The sequence below is a fragment of the Indicator indicator genome, chromosome 15 (assembly GCF_027791375.1).
Source record: "Indicator indicator isolate 239-I01 chromosome 15, UM_Iind_1.1, whole genome shotgun sequence".
Lineage (NCBI taxonomy): Eukaryota > Metazoa > Chordata > Aves > Piciformes > Indicatoridae > Indicator > Indicator indicator.
This window is the reverse complement of record NC_072024.1, coordinates 11,981,180-12,008,192: the sequence shown is the minus strand read 5'-3', so window position 1 is coordinate 12,008,192 and position 27,013 is coordinate 11,981,180. Positions and strand designations below refer to the sequence as shown.

The 27,013-nt window shown below is 46.4% G+C and overlaps 1 protein-coding gene across 1 annotated transcript; it reads right to left on the bottom strand.

Annotated features, from left to right (window-relative positions):
- Nucleotides 1–383: 383 nt before the first annotated feature.
- Nucleotides 384–7,691, bottom strand: KLF15 (KLF transcription factor 15). Its single transcript, XM_054387448.1, has 2 exons — nucleotides 6,634–7,691; nucleotides 384–739 (listed from the first exon to the last, which is right to left on the bottom strand). The coding sequence occupies exons 1-2, from the start codon at nucleotides 7,674–7,676 to the stop codon at nucleotides 571–573; spliced, it is 1,212 nt and encodes a 403-aa protein (XP_054243423.1). The 5' UTR covers nucleotides 7,677–7,691; the 3' UTR covers nucleotides 384–570.
- Nucleotides 7,692–27,013: the final 19,322 nt, after the last annotated feature.

The following is a 27,013-nucleotide window of genomic DNA, read 5'->3' as shown; positions in this document are numbered from 1 at the left end:
CACACCCTGCCTCCCCCTGTCCCTGACTCCCACTGTTCCTCCTCCTATGGCCAGCCCCTACAAATCCTTGGCTCAGGCAACCCAAAAACAAAGGAGTTGTTTTCATTTCAAAAGGAATTTGCTGTTTCCAAACTGGACAAATAGAGCAGCTTAATAAAAACTCACAATGAATGGCCTGTACATGAGCAAAGCCCTGAGGAATGCCAGGGCTATAATTAACTAGCAGCAAGCAACTCTTACATTTTCCTGTGCAGCAGAAAACAGCTAAAAATAAAACACTGTAACTTCCAAAAGAAGCAGCAGCAAAGGAGAGAAAGATAGGAAAGGAAAATAACATCCTTAAAAAAAAAAAAAAAGACAAAAGGAACAAGCATCCCCCTCCCTTGACCCAAAAAGAACTTCATTCTCAAATCATCTTTAAAGGACATAGGACACTCAGACATGGTGGTATCAAGTAACAGCATTGACTGTTCTGTGGAGACAAATAAATTAGCACTAGAAACACAGTGAGCAAAGTGCCGTCATCAGCTGTCGTAGGATGGCTGGGCAGGAAGGGGCAAGTGGGAGCAATCAGTTCACGGAGCGGACGGAGCGGTTGCTTCGTGGGAACCGATGCACCTTGACATGTTTGGACAAGTGGTCACTTCGAGCAAACTTCTTCTCACAGACAGGACACTGATAGGGTTTCACTCCCGAGTGGGAGCGCCTGTGCCGGGACAGCTCATCTGACCTGGAGAACCTGCGAGAGAAGGGAAGAGAAGAGAAGCCTTGTAAGATAAATGGTTGGGGGTTTTTTGTTTTGTTTTGTTGGTTTGGGTTTTGGTTGGTTTTGTTTGATTTGGTTTGGTTTGCCTTGACCCAAACCAAATAACATGAGTACAGATCAACTAAACCAGCGCTGCTTCTGGCCCCTCTGCCAGTCCCCTTCAAAGCCTGTCCCACAACCTCTCTCCTGCAAACACAAGCACAGACCATTCTCAAGCAGACATAACAACCAATGTCCTGCAGGTGAGGTCTGCTCCAGCCTCCCACTGCCACAAGGACAAAGGACATCCAGTAACTGCACCTAGTTTGAGGTGGATGCCTGACAATATTCAGACATAGCTACCCAGAAGCTATATGGCTTATCAGATCCAGAGGAAAATTTGTCTTTTTTTATATGTGCTTCTGTAGGCTAAATAGTAACACCTCAGTTTCAGAGATGATCAACATTGTAATAGTCAAAATCCAAGTGGATCCCAATGACCATCAGCATAGTTACTTCATGAGTAGGTTGAAATCAAGATTGAAACTTTACTTACCAAAGCTGTCTCCCAGAGTAATTTTAATTTTAGGTATTTCCCACCTCCATCTCCACAGAAAAATCCCCAAATAGCCAACATGAATCCCACAGGCTTTACTGAACTCAAATCAGCTAATCTTTTGGTCCTAACAATGAGGTTGGCTCTATTTCCAGCTTGAACATGACTGGGAGCCAAAGGGTTAATTAAAAATGTCACACTAAAACAGTCCTGTCCAGATGGGTACAAAAAAATTTGCTGCCCAACAAAGGGCAATTAAGTGTTTTGTTGCCAGAGCAAAAACAAAGAGCAGCACAGAAAGAGAGCTTGCAAGAAATGGTATCAGCTGTTTATTTACAATAAATAAATGAAGTCATGGGCACTAGCTGAATAAATGAAGGAAAGAACATGTAGAAAAATGTGCCCTTCTGGAGCAAAATAGCACATCACCAACGGAGTGAATACGCTGTTTTTATGAAAGGGGAAAAAACAGGACTGCTGGGCTCCTATGAGTAAGTCTTTCTTGCATGGAAATGAGTTTCCACATAAAGGTTTTAATTAGCTCCGATCTCCCGCCACCAGTTGAGGAACAGGGTGCACATACTAGGAAGGCTGGGAATGGTTTTCTTGGTTCCCACAGCTCTTCAGTCTGGTGATGGCACCCAGAGAGCGTTCTGAAGCCGGAGCAAAGCAGACGCAGATACTCACCATGGGTAAGATATGGTGTGGACACATCTCTCCCAAGGGCATTTCCTTCACCCATTCCCTTGGTCTGCTGCCTTGCATTTGCTTTGGTATCCCCATGGTGCAAGTGGCAGATTCACCATTATGAGCAATAGGCAGATGCCCTAATGAAGCCATCACCCTGTTCCTCACCTGGGATGCTTCTTCTTCATAAAGGATATGGCAGGGATTTCTCTTCTCCCCTAGTACCTAAATATTTGCTTTCTCTAGTGACTCTGTTTCCCAAAACCACAGCCTGGACCTGTGAACAGCAAGGCCAGGGATTTCTCCTCAGTCCGTAGTTATGAGCTAATTCCAATGCTACATCCCTGGAGGATGCTCTTGTAGAACAACAGATGAACGGAGCAGGATGTTGCCCATGCAGACTACCTCAGCAGGACTCAGCACTGGACAAGAAAATGACCTGCTGCCAGTGGTGGCAACCATGTCCAGGGAAAAGGGGGAGCAAAGAGGGAAAATGGCTTTGCAAAGAGACATCTGCTCACATACAGCCTTATCACTCAGAGAAGGTGTGAAACCAGATGTGACTGAGTTGCGTTGTCCCAGTCCTTGGCCATTAAGGTCATCATCTTCCACAGAAGTGCAGTAGCACATGGCTAATCCTGCACAAGAGATCTGCAAGTGCATTTTGATGAGGACTGAATGGATGGTGGGGGATAAAGAGGCACATATCAGGAATGAGCAGCTCCACTCATACTCCGAGAGCTTGGATGAATTCATCTGATAAAAATACACTCTGCCTCATAATGATGTCCTTAGCTGGAGGCAGGAATGTTGCAATTCTGTTCCCCAGCAGTCACGGAAAGATCAGTTTACAGAGCCCACAGAAATAAACCTTGAGCTGTTGGTGTGTTTACAAAAAACAACGCAAAGGTTAGGACAAGGAAGCCAGGAGCATCTGGGAGCCTGGCTCTGCAGAAAAATTATATTTGCAGCACATTCTGGCACTAAGATCACCTCAAGAAAACTGCAAGTAATTTCCAGTGGAATGCCAAATTCAAACAAACGAAGGCTTGTTGAACACCTCGCTATCCCAAGTCATTACCACTTCCAGAAGGATTCCTTCTTCAAAAGGAAAGGTGGAGGAATCTGGGCAATCCCACAGGAATGAAAGAGTCTCCTTCATTCTTTCATCTGGTGGGATCCCAAAGGGCTTTGAAGTGTATCTCCTGTGAGACAAACCTTAGAGTTCCCTGATGCATAGAATGTGTCCCGTATCTCCTGGTCAAACAAGGCCATCACTATGTGGTTCACAGGGCAAGAAACATCAATAGCTTCAGCCAAGTACTCCATGGTCCCAGCATGGCCACCAGCCATTGAGACTGACCCAGGTCATACCTTCCTTCTGCATTGGAGAGGCTCTATATTCATCCTGCCTATCCCCATAGCACCACTACAGCAAACCAGCACTTCTCCCACATACCTGCAAACCCTTTTACAAAGCACCAGCAAAAAAGGTGACTGCAAGATGCCAACCATGTGCATAGTCATCCCCAGGCTCATCCAGTCCATACACTGTCCTGGCCACTTGCATTACAAGCCTTTAAAGTCTGCCTTACCACACCAGTCAAGAGTTTTGCATTGCACACTGTCACCTGCAGCACTGGCTGCAGGGAAGCACCTACAGCCCAAGAGATGGTGAAGACACTGAAATGCAATTGCCTAATGCATGACTGCAGCGTTGTACACTGCTGCACCAGGGAGTGACAGCAGGAGCTTCTCCTGCTGCATGCCATAATACAGCTGCTAGGGACTAGCTCAGACAGCAGCTCAGCTTTTTGGTCAGGGTTGTCTCAGAAGCAGCTCTAACCAGAGGCTGCCATGTACCAAAGGTACAAGCTGGTACGACACGGATCAGCACACCGCCCGGTACAGCAGGCTATCGAACGCAACGGGTCACCAGCCACTTATGAACACCTCTCTGCAGCCTGCCCAAAACAGCTCTTGCCCTGTGCCAACGAAGGACACAAGCAAGCAGGACTAAGCCTCCTCTAAGGAGGTGCTTAGGGCTGTCCAGCTGTCCTAGGGGTTAGCGAAAGGGTCTGCTGTGTGCACATCCCTACCTTGGCATATTTAAAGCACAGAGCTTCACCGTAACAGGGCTGCCCAGAGAGCCAGGAAAGCTTTCACCCCCCCACAGCTCAGCCTCTTTGTGCTAGGCAACGCTGGTTTGTTTTTGAAATTGCTGTCTTCAGTGAGGTCAGACCTTAAGTGTCTTTGGTGAAAAAATAAATACGCAAGCACAAGAACACAGAGAAAGGAGGGGGGAATCAGAGCCCAGGAATGGTTTAGTGCTTGAATTACTTTGAGATGATATAAAACTGGGAGCAAACAGAGAGTCCAGATGCGTTTAACTTAAGTCATGTGAGATCACAGCCCTCACTGAACTTGTGGAAAGGGTAAACATGCTTTATTGATGAAAGGGGACTGAGTAATTTAGTGCTCAGTTTGGTCTGGCCTTTAATGTGGGAGCAGCATGTAGGGTATGTGCAGGAATCTCAGGCTGGTGGTAAGGACTGCTGTGAGCCCAGGAGGTAGCTCCTCAAGTGCTACCTCCACACTTGGAGCTGAGGCCTTCCAAAGTTCGGGGGTGTTGGGGACTGGGGTACCAGCCTAGGCCGTGAAAAGCAACAAGATGAACAGCAATAGTGTGCTTGAAAATCCCTTCCAGGAGTTGTTTGTGGACAAGGCACACACTCCTCACAGCTAAGATGATTAATTTCTCATCCTTGTTAGGCTTCTCATCTTTAAAAAGTTGTGGCTGGCTGAGAGTGAAGGTTCAGGGTGCTGCCAGTTGTGAGACCTGCTCTTCTCCTGGCCCACCTTACACCTACATCCTGCTTTAGATCCACACCAACTGCTGTAACACTGGGAGATGGCAGGCACCCCAGCACAGTTCAATCTCCATCCCTTATCACTTAATGTATTTCCTAAATGTTCCCCTTGGTTTCAACACCTGTGAAATACCAGCTCTGTAATAAGCCAGAGCTGGAGAAAGTCACCCACAGGCAAAACCTCAAGCTCCTGAACTTGAGCCACAGAAGGCACGGTGAGCGCTAGTGTACATCTCAGCATGGATCAGACAGACCCTCACATGCCTCATCCATTTGTCACAAAATTCAGAGTTTTGCTCACATCCCAGCACAAAGAAAGCCAACCTGACACCCACAGGCCTGTTCACATCTGTTGCCTATGTGCGCATATTCCAGCAACCAAATAAACAGGAGCAAGTGCCCGTGCTGCAGGTCAGGAGCAAAACAGACTACAGTTTATGGGACCAACCAGCTAAAGAACACGGCTTGAATTTTACTGCATCTTGAGCAGTGAGCCACTGAGCCTGGCTCATGAGAAGCAAAAAGGAAAGAAAAAGAAAATATAAAATCACCACCAACTAGAGTCACCATAAACTGATATGGTAGAGAAAATCATCACAGAAATTAATTGCATTAATCCTTGTCCTTCTGAGAGGCAAATTTCAAACTGGTCCAGTTGGTGAGCAGAGGATTCAGCTCCATTCTGACCTTTTCCCTCAGACCAGTCCAGCCATCTCTAACTGCTGCATGTCTCACATACTTGCATTTTTATACAGCTCTCTCCTGTTACTTTTTACCTCATCCAATCCCCATGATCACAACTCTTTCCTCATTAGACATTGCTCACTGAAGCTCTGCAGCGTATTCTTTGAAAGAAATCTGGTTTAATTTAATGCAAGGGAAGTAAGATTTTGTTTTCTCCCATCACAGTTTGTGGTGCTGTACATTAACCCTTGCCAGCAGGCAGGCTAGTAATACAGCTGCTTGGAAAGAGGGGAGGAAGGCTTCTGTCAAAATTTCCTTAAATATCTGGGAAAAAAAAAAATCTACTCTTTCTTTTAATCTTTCAACTAGTAGATACCCTCTGTGAAAACGTTTTGCTCAATCAAACCTGCACTCTTTCATTCACTCCACCTCAGCCTTCTGGCTGTGCTGTTACATCTGACAGCTTGTTGCAACTTTGAGTGGCACCCACGCATTTTTCTGAATCAATGCAGAGAATAAAACCCCCAGCACGCTGGAGTGTCGTTGCCAGCATTTCCAGAAGGAGTGGGATGGAATGCAGTTTTGAAGAATCTGCACAGAATGCTGCTGCTGCTCTTAACCAGACTCACTTGTCACAGCCCTTCAGTGATCACATCAGCCCCACACAGTTGAAGCCGCACGGCCACGCACAGCGATTCTGCCCTAAACCACCCAGCCTGCTCACAGCCCTCAGCTGGGACCAGACAAGTATCTGTTGCAGCTGGTCTGTTGCAACCAGACCCATGTGAACACAAAGCACTGCCTGTGGTAATAAGCTTAATCTGACCCCCTTGGAATGAAATACAAATTACCATGGATTACTTTTATTTTTCAAGGCACTTAAACAGCTGGTGCCAGCAGGTGATGCTCTGCTATTTAATTTACCAAAGCCCCTGGATTACCTAACAGGAAGAAAAAGATCTTAGTTCTCAAACCAACCAAACAAGTTTGGGGAACAGAAACAGCTTATAAGTCAGTCTGCAAACCTATTTCCTTGACAAGTGAGCAAAAAGGGGAAGGAGGATTGGACAGTGCTGCACCCCAATACTAACCTCCATCCGCAACCTGGCCACGTGCATGCAAAAGGCTTTTCTCCTGTATGTCTCCTCAGGTGGGCTTTCAAATGGCTGCTTTTTGTGTACATCTTAGTACAACCAGGAAAAGAACATTTGTGCATTTTAATGAGTTCTGCTGCAGGGGTCTTTTGAAATTTCTGACCCATGATGATTCCCGTCTGACCCTGGATCATGCCTCCTGGCCCAAGTGGCTTGGCAGCGATGGGGACAGGAGCGATGCGGACAAATTTAGAGGACAAGTTCAAATTGGATGACTGAACTATTTGAGGCACAAGGGCAAATGTTTGTCCTTGGATGTTGACTAGGAGCTGTGCAATTTTAATGTTCTCTTGTGCTGGTCCTTGGGAACTGGGGCTCGTGTTGGACTCCTGTTTGACCTGTACAGGTTGAATTTGAAGCATAACTGGTATACCATTCTCCAGGGTCATTCCTCCATTTGAAGCTTGGCCACCTTCTGTTGAGCTGCTCAGCTGTTCATTTTTACTCTCTTTTAAGCTAGTGCTGGGTAACATATGGTCTTTTTGCTGTAGCGAAGCAACAGAAACTTGGCTGCAAGCTCTCAAGTCCTTGGTCTCACTTTTAGGTCTCTCTTTGAGCTCCAGCTCCATGTTCTCCTCCAGAAATTCCTCAATTTCCTCGAGCGTGGGCTGAAATGGTCCTGAGTCTTCCATATCCACAGCAAATTCAGGCAACCTAAAGTACTCCTCTTTCAATACTGGCTGAAGTCTCCTTTTGTCCCACCATGATGCAGTGGTGCTCCCCAAAGATGCCTGGGACAGTAAGTAGTCTAAGATACTGTCCTGGTTTTCGGCACTCGACGTGCTTCCATAGCTGGAGCTGAGACCCTGGGAGTCAGGGCTAGAACAAGAACAAAAGCTGGAGGAGTCGCTGTCATCTTCTGACAGGGGAGAGGGTAGCATTTGGTAGGACCTCACCCCTGCTGTCATGTCCCCAAAGTATCCAAGAGAAGATCTTGTAGATGAAAAGGATTCATCAGTAGGCAGCAAGTGATCCACCATTCCTGAGCGATCTCCTACGGATATCCCAACAGCATATACCAGGCGGTGAAAGTTCAGGTGAGAGCCTGAGTGTAGGAAAACAAAAACAGCAACAGTCAGAAGTTGGTTTAATCATTCATCTCTGTGAACCAAAGCTTGTAAAGTCCTCTTGCTCACAGGAAAATCCAAAGCATCCAGTCTCACTGAGTACACATGCTGCTACACGCTTTGATATGTCTGTACCACCCCCTGAGGACTGTCAGGGACGAAGTGTTTTGGAGGATTGCACCACATATTTGCAAAAGAATTCTTTCAGAAATCATTTCCCAACTGTATGCAGTCTAGATTTACAGCTCCCTTCCAGAATATTACTGACAAGAGAAAAATAAATTATGTGCTTTCACCTAAGAGTGAAAACTAGAGCCAAAGAAGGAGATTGTGAGAAAAAAAATTAAGCGTTGAAATTTTTTCCATTAAAAAAAAAAGATGAATAAAAAAGTTTATTGCTCATGGCCATAAAATGCAAATCCTCTCCTTATCTTGTAGCTTTCCATCAACCTTATTTTTAACTTCCCCAGTTCTACAAATATAGGCTAATCAGCATAATGTAAGGATCAATCTGTCAGGAGCCAAAAATATTTACTGTGCTTCAGCATTTACTAGGTGGATTTTCCCCTGCAGATGTAACGAATCAGTGTGCCAACGTCATCCTCACCTGCCCTTAATGAGACTGGCACTGCACTGAGCTAATTACCATGTCCTGGCAAGCCAGCTGGTGGCTGGTTTCACCTCATCACTCCACATTCCCCCCCTCTCTGAGTAGGGAGGTTGAGGTGATGTGACCCTCATGCCAGTTACTAAACTGGGAGGGCTTATACAGCCCTCCCCCCCGCCCCTTTTCTCAATCCACTGTGACCCACGGTGGGCAGCCACATTTCCAATTTCCCCACTGTGCTGAGGCAGCAAGCAGGCAGCATCCCACAAAGCCCCCACTCACGTGAGCCATAATCCCACTGCAAACCCACAAAGGCACAAGGGCAAAATCCAACCTCCCTAGCACAGCCCAGCGACAGCAACACTGACAGCTTGCCGACAGTGGTAACCGTCCTGTGCTTTCCTGGTTAAGCCAAGCAAACTTCCTAGAAAGGTTTCTGGAGAGGGGAAGGCAGGAGGGGCACTTGTGTATTTGTTTCCTTGAGGGGAAAAAAAAAATTGCTTGTGGAGGGAGACCTCCTCAGAGAGCAAATGCAGAGACTCCCAGGCAGAGCGAACACTGGCCCTCAGTCATTCACTCAAGGTGACTGTTTGGGAACAGAGCTGTATATGTGCATAATAAAACAACTCTTTCTGTGGAAGGTATGTGGACTGCAGAGATAGAAGTCATTTGATCAGCCTCTGAGGTTGTGTATGTGTGTGTGAATTAGCAGGCATGTGACCCAGCGTGAAGGAAATGCCAGTCAATCTTGTTACACGCTGTCATTTTCCACAGGCTCTGCCGCTGCGCTTTGGAGGCTTTGCCATGAATAGTCAATAGCTCCCAGTTTTGTGCAGGGAAAGGGACGGTTGTTACTGCCACTGCAGAGCATCCTCGCTGCCTCATCTCCAAAACATGCCCTGCCTTAGCTTTCTCTGGAGAAAAATCAAAAGGCATCTATGTGCTCAGTGCTGCAGCAAACAGAGAGCGAGATCTCCTACACAACATTCTTAAAGACCTCCATCCCCTTGGAAGCTTCTGTTGATATTTCATGGGAAACAGGGGGACAATACCCCAACGTTTCTTAAAGCTACAGCTTCCTCCTCCACACACACACGGAGGAAGCAGCGGCAGGCTGAAAGAAAGACTCAGGAGTGAGATTGCACATTTTCCTGGTACGCGTGGCCTGTCAGCTCTGCTGCTGAACCGATAATGAAATACCCACATGTGCCGAGCACGAGGAAGTTCAAACAGAGGTTAGTGGCTCTGGTTTGTGACCTTAGCACAAAATCATTTCTTGTAGTAAAAGTGAAGAGTCAGATGAGCTGAACTATTTCTGACACACACGACATTCCCTCCCTCCCCACCCCCCCCCCCCCGCCGCAATCTCTGTGTTGACAGAAAGTTCCTCCAGCAGAAATCACAGTGGACCTATTCCCACTTCGAAACAGAAAACACAATCCACTCCCAGGAGAAGTTTGTACTGGCTTCCACTAAGAATTCACCCAACCAAGCAGCTTGTTTCCATCTTGCACCAAAACTGGTGACTGCCTTGTGCAATGTGGGGCAGAAAGGAGGACTTGCCCTTTTCCTCCTCCCTTTCTCTACACTCTGCTTCCAAAGAATGGTACTGAGTGAAACCTGGACTGCAACGTGGTTATTTTCTAAGAAAAGCTGGCATGCTCCACGTGTAGTGAAAGGGCATGCACCTAAACCAGCTAGGAAAGGTCTTCAAAAAACAGAATAGCCAAAAAAACCCCAAAACAACAACAAACCCCACAGTAAAACAAGAAAGAAAAATAAACCCACATACACCAAACAACCCCACATAATCGCCCTCCCCCCAAAAACAACAAAATAAAACAAAACAAAAGCAACATAAAAAAAAAAATCAAGTTTTCTTTAAGTGCCTTTAAGGACTAGGAAGCCACATATCAAATATATCCATACATATAACTCAAAATAAACTGAACCCTAACTTGAACAAGGGCTTAAGGAAGGGCAGGGAGGTGGGGGGGGAACCCACACACTGCTGTGAGCAACATACCTTGGCAGAAAGGAGCCAGCATGCTCATCTCCCCATTGCTTCTGACAAGGAGCAATGTCACTTGGTGAAACCAGAGACGTTTGAAGAGAGGGGACTGTCAGACTTGCCTCTCTGTAGATCCAGGCACATTACAGGCCAGATCTGCTTTCTGTGCACTCTCAGAACAGCCAAGAAAATTTTGGGGAATGCCTGGAATGCAGGATCAGGCCCAGGCTATATTTTGTCCTAAAGGCCAGACTACAAACCAAAAGGCTTACATCCCTACCTTGCCACAACCAGAAGATTAAAAAAACAAAACCCAAAAAAACCCAAAATAACAAAAAAGGCCAGAGCTCCACAAGCTATGAAAAATAATGATGTGGTTCACATAAAGCACTTTCATCTTTAGGAGCCCTGAAAACGCATTAGAAATGTAAGCACCTAGAGAGGGATCTGAAAACCAGCCACTTTGGGAGTGAAATAGAGCAGCTGTTCAACAGCACACGGCAGCACCACAGTCTAAAGCTTTTAAAAGTTCCCTGGGTTGCTACGATGTCCTTTCTGCCAGAAACACATTGTTCTGTTTAAAACCTCTCCATCTAATCCCCAGCTAAAAAAAAAAAAAAAAAACAACCAACACAAAATAGCAAAAAAATCCCAAACACACACACACACCTCCCTCCCCCTCCCCCCCCCAAATTTCCTCCAAACAAACAGACAATAAAAAAACAACTAAATAAATAAAATCAAAACACCCAACATAACAGCGGTATATTCTGACTCAGAACAACACCAAAATGTGAAGGCCTGGGAAGGTGCTGGAACTCGGGGACATTTCCCAGCCTGTCATTTCAGTCCAGCGCAACTGAATCCACAGCAGTGTATGGGCTCAGATACACTGATAGTCATGCCCTATGCATACCGCTACAGCTTTTTTTGGTTTAGGGCTAATCTCTTCAGGGTTTCCTCTTGTTCCCTAGAAGGATTTAAATCTGTTCAGGCTGACTTCTGCTCAACAGACAGAACCATAAACCAGGTAGTGAACCAGACTCAGCCTTTCTATGAAATTGAACTAGAAATACATGAGGGGAAAAAAATTATTATTATTATTTTAAAATAAATAAATAAAAGAAGTCAAGTGCCAGGAAGCTGTAAGGTGGCTATGCTGCTCCCTGGACATGTGCTGGGGGAGGGGGGTAAAGAGCAGGGATTATTTAGGGTCTACCCTTGTTTCTGTTGGTTTGGGTTTTTTCCAAACCCACCGCCTTTGGGAATCTACAGCAACGTTCCCAATGCCTTATTTTCTGGAAGCTAACTCCCTCCGCCACAAAACTTTGTCTTGCACAAGACGAAGCACTTGATTCGCAGCGAGGGCTGCCACCTTGCTCTCCCACCAACCCGCGCTGACCGCCCGGAGCGTCCGGACAGTGCGAGCTGCCGGGGACGACAACACACATAGACGGTTCTCACCCCAGAACAAGCACGACCACGGTTTCCACGGCTGCAAAGCCTTCGCTCGTTTGGTTTCCTCGTGGTATTTTTTGTTGTTGATGTTTTGATTGGGTTTTTTTTTGTTGGTTTGTTGGTTTGGGTTTTTTAATAATTGTTTTTAACTGGTTTCTTGCTCCCTCCATTCTCTTTTAGGAGGTTTTGGGTGCCCGAGCACAAACACCACCATCCCGGCGTAGCCCCCTTGTCGCGATGACCGGGAGTAACCCGCCCCCCCCCCACCTCCCCAGACTGTCACACCATGGCACAGCACGGTTCCAACCCGAAAACAGTCCCCCCAGCCCTGCCCGCAGCCTGGCACCCCCCTGATGCACCGCGGGGCAGAGGACTTAACCTTCCAACCCATCGTGACGGGGCAGTAGCGGCACAAACACCCTCCTCGCCCCGGCGCTCCCCCACCCCCCGTCCCAGGCTGCTGGTGCTGAGGCAACGGGGGCTGGGGGCTCCGCTGTGGGACGCAGCCCCGCGCAAACCTCCGTACCTCTCGCACACCCTTACCTGAACTCCTCTGCAAGACGAGGGCAGGGGGGGTAAATACCCAGAACGACCAGAAGAATGCAAAAACAAAAATGAAAACTGGGGGGGGAAACCAACAGCAAAAACAAATCACGAAAACGAGATTTAAAAGCAAAAAATAATTCTGGAAATATAAAATATATATTAAAAAAAAAGGACAGAAAGGAAAAAAGGGCAAACAAAAAACCCCAACAAACGATAAAAATGCAAAACGTAGAACACGACGAAGCCCCCTACGACAGACACCCAGCGCCGGAGACAGGGCGAGGCGAGGCGGACCGGGCAAGGTCGGGCAGCGGCAGGGCAGCGCGGAGCGGACGGAGCAGCGGCAAGCGGGCGCAGCTCCCCCGGGAGGCGAGTGCGCGGCTGCGGAGCGCGGCCCCGTTCCCGTAGTACTATATCCCTCTCACATGACGGGCGCCCGGCGACGGCGGGGGAGGCCGGGGAGAGGCTCGACCGCGTTCGCCTTCCCCATTGGCCCCGCCGCGCCGGGGGCCGGCCTGCCACCGGCCTCAATGGGAACCGCGGCACCGCCCGGCTCCGCACGGCCCGGCCCCCGGGGCGGGGGCCCGAGAGGGTCAGCACATGGGCGAGCCCCCGGTGGTGTGCAGAAGTGTGGGGTTTGCGATCCCTGGCAGCGTGTGAGTCATGGACTGGTTTGGGTTGGAAGGGAATCCCTGGCCCCGGGCAAACCCCTGGAAGTTCTCAAGCCCCTGGGCACGTAGAGGCTCTTGGAGAGGAAGGGTGCAACTTCCGGGAGGGATGCAAATCCTCTGCATGCCCTTTCCCTGCTGCTCCCCAGTACTCCTGCCCCATCCCCTCGCACCTGACCCTTTCCTGACCACCTGCTGGAGCTTGACAGGGTGATTTCATAGACTCATGAACGGTTTGGGTTGGAAGTGACCTTTACATGCCATCTAGCCCAATTTCCCTGCAGTGAGCTGGGACATCTTTAACTAGAGCAGGTTGCTTAGAGCCCTGTCCATCCTGACCTTGAATATTTTCATGGATGGAGCATCTAGCACTTCTCTGGGCAACCTGTGCTAGTGTTCCCCCACCCTCATTGTAAAAACTTTCTTTCTTCTGTATAGCCTAAATCGCTCCTCTTTTCGTCTAGAGAGGTCAACTCTTGTCCTGTTGCAACAGGTGTTGCTAAAAGTTTCCAGCGTAACAAAAGGTATTGGGGTTTGGGGTTCCCCCTCAATGTTATTACAGTCATCACTACTTTTTCATATAGATGTTAGTTTTATATATATATAAACACACATAAATATACACACTATAGTTATGCTGTGTTCAATATAGATCAGGATCCATGTTTAAGTCCTGCAGAGGTGAAGAGGCTTGCAGGGGTGCTGGCTGCAGCAGCAGTGAGTTTTCCTGCTCAGTCAAATGCTGTTCAAATTCAGTTTTCCATTTTTCAGATCCTTGGGAAAGTACAGTCCACGATTCCAGAGAGACAACAGGTCTGTGCACCTTTTTGAGGGCTATGTGGAACAGAACACCATCCCTGATTCTGCCATGGGGCTACAGCCCTTGCTGTCCTGCAGGGGAAAAAATGAAGTATTATCCTCATTTTATGACTTTATGGAGAAACTGAGGCACAAAAAATTGAACCAAACATCTGTGGCAGAACCAAGATACAGCCTATTCTCTTTTCAATTCCAGCTCAATGCCTTCCACTGGCAAAAATATCCTCCACCTGCATTGCTTCAGAACTGCCAGGAACATATTTTAAAGTCTGGCAAACATAAACCAGTCTCTTGGGAAGAGGACATTCAGCCTTGAAAGTCATGGCAGCCAGGGCCCAAGAGCAGAACTGACCCCACAGCCGCTGCCTCGCCCCCATGGGCATCACCCAAGGACCTGAGGGTGCTCAGGGCTCTGGTCTCATGCACAGATCTTGCTGTTCCTCTCCACATTCTCTCAATTAATAATTCATAAACACAGTCATCAAATTCCTAGATACTATATTTATGCAAATGCATCAGGGCCAAATTCTGCATTAGTGGATCTTCACTGACACAAAAAGCATCATGATAGTACAATGCTGGCCTTAAATATTTTTACCCAAAACAGAATTTTGGCAACCCTTGCTTTACTGTTTTCTCTCAATTAAAACCCCTTTATTGCCTGAGTAGGTAAAGTTTAGCTTGATGCAATGCAAAGGGCTGGAGATTTATATCCCAAGCCCTCAAGACAACACTCATATGGAATTTGAAGGGTTTGCTATACAGATATGAAATTCCCTTAGGATGTTTATTACCATGAAAAGAACCAAAAGTCACAACCTTATTTTTACTATTATTATAATGTACATATGCATCAGAGCACACTAGAGGTTTCTCTAAATTATGTTTTTCTATGTGCAAAAGAAAATTTCTTCCCATTTTAGTTACACTAGTTCCCAGCTTTCTCTGGAGAGGTAGTGAAATCCCATACTTACCTACATGGAAATAAAATGTTGTGCATCCCAGTTCTACTGCTCAATTTTATCCATTTTACTAGGGACACCACCTTTCTGCTTCTCTAAAAGTCTCACTCAGGCAGTGTGTATTGCCCCCTACACAGCTATAGGACCATGCCATTAGCTGTTGCTGAAGCTGGTGATATGGAGATGTTTTCAGTGTGCTCAAGCAGATCCAAACTTGAGCTGCTGGTGGAGAAGATGCCCAGCCAGCACCAGCACTTGTGTGGCTGCACATTGTGATGGAGGAGGAGTCTGATGCTTTTTCACTCCTGAAGAACCATAATGAGCATCTTGTCATTCAATATCAGGCAACAGTGATCACTGGGAGGTGAAATTCAAGGGTGATAATCAGGCAAATGTAGTTAAGGCTTCTGTATTTCTTCCTGAGGTTTCCTTGGGGAAAAAAAGAATTAAAATACAGGCAGGCAGTACACAGTGCCTGGGAAATGAGTACAGAGCATTCAGGATGAACCTGACCTGAACTTACTCATGTGCTATGTGACGTTATGGATGCACCAAACTTTTTGCATATGTCCAGGTCCCCTTTGCCATGCACAGAGGGATCAGCTGCACTGGGTCACATCAGCAAAGCCCTTGTGCACATGTTCATTGACTGTGCCTTGGGCACTTCTGGGTGTCTGTCACTCTTGTAGAATTACTGCCCTGGACAGGCTATTGGACATCAGGACACCCTGGACAAATATCCAAAGTCCTCTTTTTCTATCCAGACAAAATTTTTAGATGGAGACAAAGGACATGTGAAAGCCAAACAAACAAGTTTGGATATCGCACAACTCATCATTGTACAACAGAGAACAATGAGGAAACATTCAAAAGTCACTGCCACTTGGAGACCAAATCTGTGGCTGTCCTTGGTGAAACATGTCCACAGCACCAACCTCTACAGCATCTTCTCTGAGCAGAGATTTTATGTGAGAAATTTTCCTTCCCAGGATGATCACATTGTTTTACCCATAAGTCTGCTAGGAAGGCCTAAAACTGCTTTTGAGGTTCAAAAGTGCACTCTGGGGCTTAAACTCCAGCCTGAGAATTACAAGATACAGTGGCAGGAACCAGCCTCAGGGCTGACTCAGTCACTTGTCCATCCCTCTGTGATGTCTGAATTCATTTCTCAAGCTGTGAACAAATTGACATACACCTAAGTTTTGGTCAGGGTTTTGGAAACACTATTAACAGCAGAAAGGCACAGATCTAGCCAAACATAGTGACTTCGGAACACTTTTGGCTGCCAGCTTTTCATGAGAAACTCAGGGATGACTGTTGGGCTGGGATAGCCTTTTGGTGCTGAGTTTCTGTGCAGTTGTGACCAATGTCTAACATTAGTATCCTTCATCTGGTACTGTAGAAGAACTGAGCCCCTGCTCTCAAATACATTTCTCTTTTCCCCTGCACATCCTCATCTCGCTAAGAGACTTCCATCCCTTTGCTCATCTCTTCCCCAAGTCCTTTCAAAATCTATTATTACCCTTGTCCCGTGATCCTGCCTGGGGATTTTCCATTCTCACTTTCTCTCCCTTTTAGGAGAGAACCTCAGTCAAACTGGTTCACCTGCTCTGGCAACCTTTCTAGCATTCCCACAGCCCAGTCAAACACTGGGGCTAACATAAAGTTAAGGTCCTTTTCATTGGCTTTTGTCTGATAGCTGTGTGTAAAAGACCCAGTCAGGAAAGGCAAATAAACGTCAGCATTCAAGCCTTTTCAAATTTCCCTGGAGATAATAATAGCACTGCATTAGTACATTCAAAAGAAACCATAGGCTGAAGTTGTTCCCAAGTCGTTATGCCACGTTGCACAGACCCATGAAAGGTGGGAAACGCAGCAAAAGGCTTCTCCACTCTGCACTCAGCAGTTTACACCGAAGCATTGTTTGGCTCTGCCCACACTTTGCCTTTCCACACGTGGCTGTACAGAGGCTGATTTTTCCTGCCTCAGGTTCTCCCACCTCCTGTACGTTGTTTGTGCAGCTTTGTGTCACAAATGACTTCTCAGTTTTGAGAGGGCTGGAAAGGAAAGCGTTTGAACTTCATGGATGAGCCAAGAAAGGGATCGTGCTGCACAGGGGAAGTGTTTTGCTGTCTTCAGAGGTCACTCGTGGCAGTTCTGCCCCAGCCCCTGCTATTCCCCATTTACTGCAGCAGCAAAGTATTACTAATCTGAGGAGCCGACCTGCCCCTTGGCACAACAAGGCTCAGTCAGGCTGAATTGATTACTTGCACATTTCTGTGACTTACGAATCAAGGCTGCTCTTTTCCAGTGAAAGAACAAAAATAATCAGGCAAACAAAAAATGAAAAGGAAGTTAACATTCTGGTTTGGGATTATTTTTTTTAAATTAGCCTCCTCCAGACAAATCTCTTCCACGTGCCACAAAGCCGACGGCCATGTCCGGCTGAGCTCCACTGGACTCCAGCTTGCAGCACTGGAACATTTACAGGGACACAAAGGGGACAAAAAAAGTCTGTTAGACTGTCCAATAATATTATTATCGCTTTAACTTAGCAGTCCTTGACACTTGCAGATAAGGACTGCAAGTTCTCTCAGTGCTACAGAAATATTGACACAAAGAATATGTTTATCCCTGATTGTGGTTCTGCAGAACAAGGTGGAAATAGCAACAATAATCTCAGAAATTAATTTCTCTGGCCTTGCAAGGGCATCTGTGCTGCAGGGTCCACAGTTTATTGATTTTATGAATTTTCTTTCCTCCACTGATTTGGAAATTATGTTGTCTTTTCACAACAGAGTCACAGGGCTAGGGGGAGATAAGTTGGGAGAAACTACTTTTAGGACTTTTTTCACATTAATATCCTTTGGACTATTAAAGACAGTGAAGAACTAGGGAGACTTCTTGATTTTCTCCCAAACTTTCTGTTCATTAAGATATGGAGAGAGAAAATGTCAGGTGATGTTCTGGCTGTTGCTCCTTTAGGCCATCCTTAACCATGCCTCGCCTCAAACCTCAGGTTTCCATGCACAGCCCCTGCATTTGAATCTGGCAAAAGCAACCATGAGCAGATCTGAGCCTGCTAACATTACAAACACCCAAGGGAATCAGAACACTTCCTGCAGGGATACAAGTGCACTGAGTGTGTGAGAGACAAGCTGCCCCGTCACTCCCTCCTCTGGCTTCATGGTGAGATGAAGCATAACAGGTAGGGTCCAGCTGTGTAAACTCTGGTCCTGAAGCTGCACAAAACCCAATGCCTTCACCATGACACATGAAGCTCACTGCAAGAGGTTCGAAGGGGAACAGCCTAGTCCAAGCTATCCCTCCTGAAAATGGCTCAGGGACAGGCAGGTTAAATGTGACAAAACTCACTGACTCAATTCAAGAAGATTCAGCACCTACCTCTGCTCATCCAAATTTAAGAAAGCAAAATAGACTGGAAGACATACAGGAAGATTTGGGACATGATGAATGTTGGCTCCAGCTCAGAAGTGGATCTGCAATAAACTGTATTCCCCTGCCCTCTCCTGGAAGGAATATGCCAGAGCTGGGGTGTTTGTGCAGGATCCTTATGCTGAGCACTGCAGGGAAGCAGCTGAAGGTGGCAAGACGAGATGGTGGTTTTGAAGGCAATGTTTACACGAATGAACAATGACTCTGTTGTGTCCATGATGTATTGCTAACACCAGCTCTGCCAGAAACTGGCACACCTTTCAAGAGAATTTCAATGTTTTCAAGGAAGAACTGCCTGCCTGTCTGGCCATTTACATTGAATTGGGAAACAGAGAGGATGACCCAACAGATGGAATCTGGAGCTTCTCATTCACTGTTAATAGCAAGCACAAAGCCTGCACAAAAACATTGGTAACCTTTGCTCAGGTCACAGAGGAGAATTGCTAGGCCAGAAATGTCACACCATGGCACCAACAGAGAGAGAGGCTGGGGTCAGCAATGCAGAATGGGCAAGTGAGACCCCATCACTTGGCCACTGACATGGTGAAAGCTCAGAAGGGAGGCTGACAGAGTTTTTTTTACAGGTTATGGAACAGGGACCACACCAAAGTAAAAAGTCCTCAAAGCTAGGCAGATCCAGGTGTGGGGGTCTGATCCTGAGCTTTCAGCTGTGATGCTACCATTAACTCTCCAGACACGCAGTGCAGTGAGTATGGCCCATTTACATAGATTCACAACTGAATATATTAGATGTTTTTGCAAAGCTTCCTGGTTCTCCAGGCTCTTGTGAATTGCATTCTTTTTTTTTTTTTTCCTAAGCACCAAACATCCAAAGCAATACTAGTCCTGTTCCACAAAGAGGACTGATTAGCAAATTGCTGCTGTTGAGATAATGATGGGAGTAATGAACCACAAAAACACAAGTGTGAAAACTACAAATAAGTCTACAGTTCAATAGTTACACCATAGGACTATGAATCAGGAGATCTGGAAAGACAGGACCAACCACATGGGCACTATATAACCTCAAAAGAATCTCACATGCTTTGAGTTTTCTTTGGAGCTGTATTTCATCAAGTCTTTGTAAATCCAGCAAAGAGGTATGCCAAGATTCTCCAACATGATGGGTAAATGAATCATTTCCTTGCAGTTGGGGTGCTGCTCAGCACATGGGAAAATGAGATGAAGCCTGTTCTAGACAGCCTGTGAACAAACTTTGGGGAGATATTATCTTTTAAACCTTGGCTAATTTCTCTGTCTTCATGATGGAGGAGTCACTGAAGACCACAGACCCTACAGAATATCTTGAGCAGTTCCACAACTGTTTTATTTCCCTTCCCCATTTGACTGTAAGTCCCATTTGGTGGGTTTGCAGTGGGTTCAGTGCATTTCTTTACACTCCCCTTTACCCTTTTATCAAGGAGATGAACTTTAATAAAGCAGTTCCAGCTGCCTTAAAAAGAGCAGAGATCCCTTTTTCCTGCTTTGGTGCAGGGGTTAAGAACAACATTTCTGTTCATCACAGAAATAAATGAAAGTTGAGTTATATCCCTCCAGAGACTAATGTTCTAGCTTGTTTTCTAAAGTTAATTCTTCATACACTTTTTTTCCTCCTCTTGTTCTGTCTTACATTTGTCCAGACTCCTGCATTCCTGAGGGACTAATTACCCACTCAGCAGTTACTCTGAAGTCTAATTGTAATAGTTGGCAAAACTCTCTTCTTCCACACAAGCTTTCAAAATAATCCCTCAATTTATTTCAAATAGCACCACTCTCTGGAGCTTCTTCCCCATTTGCATTGCTCTGGATGGAGATTTATTTCCCTGCTGTTGCGAGCTGACTACTTTGCTTGTCACAGGGCAGATATTCTCAGCAGAATAATTAAAAGCAAATAAACAAACACCCCCACCCCCCCAAACAAATGGATTGCTTATTTAAAAAAATTATCCATTGTGATGTAATCTTCTATTCTCTCATCTAATGAATCCCTAGTAGCAATGTAAGCAGTGAAGAAAACACTGATTCAGACCTGGATTACTCTTCCTCCAAATACAGATGTGATCATAATAAATGTTTTCTTTCACACCAAACTTGGACTTGTCATAAGGTTTTGGGGAAATTTAGTCATACATCCTGTGAGTTAGATGCACATTTTCTTATTCTGTAGGTGTTTGGAAGTAAACAATTCACCCCTATTGGTGTTAAAAGAAGTAATGGGGAGCTAAATTCTGATTACTGGTGTATTTCTCCCCCCCCCCCCCCCCCCCCCCAAAACACTGCTGGAGAGGAAACCCTGTCCTTTCCCAATTCTATTTCATTGTCTATACAGCCAGATCAGGCTCACCTCATCTCCTTGCTCTTCATTTTTAACACCTGTTCCCTAAGGATAATAATCTTGACATTGCCCAGTTCTGAGCAAACTGACGTTCATAAAATGCATTTTGATTATCTGGTGATGAATATATCAAAAAAAGAAAGGCTTTTTTTCCCCAGGATGCCTGTATTGTGCCAGTGGCACAGGGAATACAGCAGCTCCTAGGAGAAGAACCTGTAATCACTGAACAGGAGAGAACATCACATCTGATTTAATTATTTCATTCTTCCATAACCTCTACTCATTCATTTTTTCCTAGAGAAAAGATATCTCTAAACCTCTGCACATCACCCAGTGTGTGAACCTGGGATCTGTCTGCTGCAGTGGTAGGGTGCAGTGCCTGCCCTCAGCTCTAAAGCTGATTTACCCCAGAGCCTGAATAAGAACACTCAGATCTGGACTTTTTTTTTTAATTAATATCATTTTTTCTTAAGCTTTTATTTCATTTTGGTCACCTTGTGAACTAATGCAGGCTGTAGGGCTTTTCCAGGTAGCACTACAACTCCTGTCCACCAACAGGTATCAACTCTGTCATTACAACTAAGCATTGATCATGCAAACTTGGCAGTCAAGTGAAGTTCCCTATTGTAATTCTCTTTGGAATTCTTGTCTAAGTATCACAGCCCCTAAGGTAAATACTGGCTAATTTCTGCCTTGCAAAGAGCAAAGTATTGTCATGCCAAACCATCTTCTTCTATCTCATTAGCACAACCAGCTGAGAAACTAATTTTGCTTTTACATCCAGAAAGAAGGTAGTTACCACTATCAGGCAAGATATTGGTTCTGAGATGCCAAATTTTTTTGCTTTTAGCATGCAAAATCAAAATCACAAGTGGAAGTTATTTGCTGGTGGGACCCACAGTAACACTGGTACCAATCAGAAGTTTCACTGGTGGGCTCAGCTGAGGCTGGAAAAAAAAAAAATCAATTGCAGACTCCGGGTCTTTATCCAAATTGATCCAGTAATTACATATTTACTTTAAAGACTTATCTCAGTTCTATTTCCAGTCACAAATTTTTTAGCGATGCCTTAACTCTGCTCCTACCAAACTCTCCCATTTTTTGTAAATCTAGTGAGTTTTTGTAAAAATCCAGTTTTCTACAACTTACAGTTTATTCACTTGCTGAGACATCAGAAATGTTCTTGCTAACATTACATCTTAGGGGTTTGTTTGTTTGGGGCTTTTTTTTTTTTTTTTTTTTTTTTTTTTTTTTTTTTACTTTCCTCAGGGCATTCACCACATGTGGCAGAGACCAGGGAGCAGCTACCATTGAACAGTGCTGAGCTGCCTCAAGGAGGGGATGCTGTGCGCAGCCACAGGCACGCTGGAACTCCTCCTGCTGGATATACAACTTGGAAAATCCCAGTAGTTTCAAAATCAAAACTTGGGAGCTATTCTTAATCTGTCAGCACCTTTTTAAGAAGAACTCAGAGCTGCCTGGGCACTCATATGAAAACTGAAATCATCAAGCACTCCTTCCTTTCCCTGACCTATGTGCAGAGCTGTCAAAATGTACCGTAGCTTGGTCCAGCACACAGCTGACTGAACCAGAAACATCATTTTACCAATCTAGGACTGGAGTCAGCCTACTTCAGGCTGGATCTGGCAGATGTGAAATATCAGCAGCTGCCTTACCAGCGTAGGTCCGGCAGAAGGCCAGTGAGGTGCAGGCAACGCTTGTAAGGATGCCAGGAGGTTGCAATGAATCATGCCCTGCTGAGCAGCACAAGAGCATTTCACAATAGTCCTGCCCTGTTGAAGCCTCTGGGGATGCAGCAGGCTGGGGAGCCTCAGGGTGTGAGGAAGTCAGGCCATGCTGCCCCAAGGATGTGCTGGTCTGTTCCTTCTCTGCAGCACTGGGAAACCTCTGTTCCAAACAGTCAAGTGTAGCAGTGTGTCTGTCACCCTTACTTCACCACGACTGGCTGGGTGCAAGCTGAGGCTGCTGCTTTAACCGTAGCTGTTTCCTTCAGCAGACCTCAGCATTCACACAGCACTTTATAGATCATGTACTCCTATTGTACTAATCAGAGTCATGGAGATGAGCACCAAATCACAGTCAGGGTTGTCCTGGCACTCACTGCTGTGCTGCCTGCTGCGGCTCCATGATAAATGGCATTTGCTTGTGCCAGGCTGAGCCTCGAGCGTAAGAGAGGCTGCGACTCCGCTGGAGTCTTATCTGCCCACAGGTTAACATCAGAGGATGCTCCCTTTAAAAGTAACTTCCATTTACTTCCAGTCAGAGATTTCTGGACTGGCAGGACCGTGCAGGGAAGAGCCAGGCGTGTAAGCAGAGGTCCCCGGTGCGGAGCGAGGCAGGCCGCCCGTGCTGCTGCTATTTGGTAACCTATTAACTGTGCCGCGCAGGTGGAAGCAGCGGCAGCCGCACGGCTTCAAGCCCAGCTGCAGCCTCTGTGGCAGCACGTGGCTGGGCCGGGCTCTGCCAGCACTGGGAAGAGACAAGATATTGCAGCCTTTGACGTCATTCCAGCAGGATCAAGCTCAGACGTCTGTCCGGATCAGGGATTGCGCAGGGCCCCCCCAGAGAACAGACACCTTGTGCAATGCCGACCCAGAGTTTACTGAGGAATCGGCCAGAGCCGTGCCCTGCAGCAAACAAGCTCAGCAGTGCCAGCATCAGACCTTCAGCCTGCAGAAATGGCAAGAGTCTGGCAATGAGACTGGTGCCAGTCTGCTCAGAAAGCTGTGTAATGATTTGCTGTCAAGGAGAAGACATTTTAGAATAAAGGGGACCTCACTGTGCAGCAGCAAAATGATGGACAAAAGACCTGTTTGCCCTCAGTAGTGGAGCTCTTTGAGTGGGGTAGAGGAGGGAGTTTGAACAATCTTGGATTTCTTGATTTTGTTGGGGCACTGCCTAGTGCATGGGTGCTTGGGCAAGAGAAAGAAAGGCTACAAAACTGCCAGCGACCCCTCAGTCAGCAAGAGTGCATGGAGATGCTTAGGTCTTATCTAGGGTAAGAGAATCAAGGAAGGTTCATGGGGAAGCCAAAAGACAGTGATGGTTTTGGGGGGTGATGGGAAGGAAAGAAATCAGAGCACGTGATGCAAAAAAGGCTCTGAGGCAGCCAAAGGAGCTGCACACAGGCAGGAGCAGAGAAAGCCCTGAGGGCATTTCAGCAGCTCCACAGTCTGTCTGGAGCAAATGGTTTAATGCTAGACTCAGCTGTGGGATGTCACCTCCAACAAGAACACTGAGGGCATACATTTCTGTCAAGTCAAGAGAAAATGACCTACAGAGGAGCCACTATGCTCAAAGATGGACCAAAGAATTGAGAGAGATGGAGGCTTTGAGAAAAAGGGAATGAAAGCTTGCAAAAGCTTTCCCAGAAGGTCTGAGCTGAGTTGCTGGTGGAGCTGCATTCTGCTGGGGCAGAGCTGGACCATGCCCAGGCATCCTGGGTGAGGCTCAGCTACAGCACAGCTTCTCTGGAAAGGGGGACAGGAAGGTGGCCCAATCATCAGAGCTCAATTGGTGAGACAAGCCCTCATAAAAATATGAGCCAGCAGGAAAGCTTCAGCAACCCAGAGCAAGAAGTGCAGAACAGAATAAAAATGCCAAAAAATCACCTTGAACTGAGACATCTGAGCCACGCTTAAAGTCAGCCTTTGCATGGGACAGGGCCAGCTCAACGACTTGGCACTTCTCAACTCTCTTCAGAGGCCACTAGAGCCCAGACAGGAGATTAAAAATGTTGTCAGCTCAGTTATTGCAAGCCTCCTCCTCCCCACTTTCAAGATGAAAATGTGCCAGGAGCCACCTTTGGCTGCGGTCAAGTCCGTATGCCTGATGAGGAGCTACAAAGGCTGCTTGAAGGGGCTGTCCTGAGCAGCCATGTGCTAATGGAGCTGTAGGATTTACCTCCTGAAAAGAGATCAAGCTCTGACCCAGGATAAGCATAGCTCAAAGCCCTGGATCTAACACAGCATACAGGGAGTGCAAGGTAAATCAGGCAAATGGTGGAGGTTTCACTGGGCTTATCCCAAAGGGATGCTGTGTATTCAACTTAGAATACATACTCTGTATATTTAATTTAGAACAAATTAAGAGACCTTCAGTTAGGACCAGGGTGCTGTTCCCTCTGCTGTAACAAAACATGGGTGTATTGCAGGGATAAAACTCCTCGATTCACCCTTTAACAGTACCAAAGGCAGAAGATGGTTTAGAATATGCTAGAAAAAGTATTGAGAAAATAAGTAAAAGTCTTTAACTAGTCCTTGAGAATGATTTATCCATCACCCAGCCTCAGAAAATACTGAAAGGTCTACAGGAAACTAAAGATGTGGATAACAGAAATCCAAACACTAATTTTTCCCAAAGTCACTGCTGATCTGAACAGCCTTAACAAGCTCCAGTAGGCTTTATCTAGAAAGATTAAAAAGTGGGAACAGGCAAAAGGGCCTGGACCTGAAGGACAGGCACCAGATTGCTTTCCCTGCAGGATACTGTCTAAGGAAATTTGGAGCAGTAAATTTTCATACATAAAACACACGTGTGGTGGCCCATTGGAGAGGGTACTGCACAGCAAGCACTTTTAGTCTCTCCCATACCCAGATGGTGTCCTGCTGCTATATCAAAAAGGTTCACAGCAAGACAGAAGCTGCCAATCCGAGCTCAAACTAAAGCTGTTCCAAACCAAGGTAATTTACCTTGGATGTGCCTTTGCTCACAGGGGAAAAATCCATGGTCAGGCAGTGAGCAGAGTCCCTGCCAAGCCAGGCAGTGCTAAGAGCCCCACAGAACTGCCAGTGCTGGGAAGGCTGCTCGTCCAACACTGGGCTGAGCAGTGGCTTTGCCAATATTGCGCAACCCATGAGGAGACAGAGAGAGATGGCAAACCATTGCAGAGGGCATCTGAACGCAACTGAGCCTTTCAGCAGCAGAAATGGCTCTCGTCCCTGTGCCTGACTCAGCCTCCCAGTATTGCAAAACCCCTGCTCATATCATATGCAGGTGGAAGGGTTTCTAATTTAGAATCTGTGCTGGAACCAGAACAGAGAAAGTATTCAAGGTGATGGCTTAACCTGGCACAAATCTGCACTCAGCAGAGTGAGATTGCTGCCATGCCCCAAAGAAACTCCCCTCAGAGGCTCTGAGCACTGTTGCTCCCCATTTTCCACAGAGAAAAGCCTGGGGTTGGGGCACACCTTACATCTCTGGGATGTACAGGCAGAGTTAGCAACCACAAAAAAACAACTCAAGAAGCAGTCATAAAATCTGCCTGCAGCACAAATGCAGCAACAGTGATGCTCTCTCCAGACAGCTCAGATACAAACCCCACTTTCAAGGGATTGCGAGGGAATGGCTGCCCCAGAGGAATGCCTTTCCCAAGATGGGAGAGCTGCCCTGCAGACCTGGAGATGGCCTGCAGGGATGCAGGCTGCAGAATGACTGGATCTACTGTTGGAAGAAAATGGGCAGAGTCTGAACCAGAACCTGGCTGAGAGGAAAACAGGGCAGGCAGCAGAACACCACGGAGACTTGGAGGGCAGTGAAACTAGGGTGGGTGCTGACAAGGGCAGATGCTGGCAGAACACATGGGATAAATACTAGGAGATGTATTTCCACAAACTTAATCTCCTAACCTCTCAATGTCTGCATTTCAGACATCTCTTAGTGTGTGTGTGAGCCCTTCCCCTGTGGCTGTCAGTAGTCAACAAGACACATTTGGAAGGAAGACAATCAGAAGAACTCAGTGCAATGAGAACCAAGTTAGAAAGAGCTACTTACCTAAGCCATCAGCATTAGGAGACACCTCTCTGCATCTGAGCTGGGAGAAAAGAAGAATTTTCCTACAGGCTGAAGGGACCCGTGACAAATAGTTGTCATTTGGTAATGACAGCATTCACACCTGAGAAAAGAAAGCAGCCAAAAGAAGCAAAATTATATTAAGACTACTCTTAGCAGCATTGATGAGAGAGAAAACCCAGAGGAGAATGGGAGTATCTTGGACAGGGTCCCAGCTGCCCAAAAGGGACTGGGGACTGTGGGCATTTTAAGCATGATGAACTCAGCATTGCAGGAGAAGGAACTTTGCCCTCTCTTGAGAAAGAGGGTCACCTTCAGAAATACTCACCTCCTCCACCTTTGGGAGCTCTCAGGAGCTAATTCCAGCTGCAAGCAGTGATGGGGTAAGTGATCTGCAGGTTGTTTTCAGGTGAGAGGCCTTTGGGTTAACAGCAGGTATAGGCAGCTCCCTGCTGTGTTAAGTGAACTTTATCCCATTTGCAAAACAACATGAGCTCCACATGCTGCTGCTCAGCTGTCTGCCGGCTGCATCCATCAGGTCAAACTGTGTCGAAGGGATCTGACTCACTTATTGCAT

Excerpts from the sequence above, each read along its gene's own strand:
- KLF15 (XM_054387448.1), bottom strand. The coding sequence starts at position 7,676 with ATGGTGGATCACTTGCTGCCTACTGATGAATCCTTTTCATCTACAAGA. Across the intron at positions 740-6,633 it reads TGGCCAGGTTGCGGATGGAG|GTTCTCCAGGTCAGATGAGC; the intron begins GTTAGTATTGGG and ends CTTCTCTCGCAG.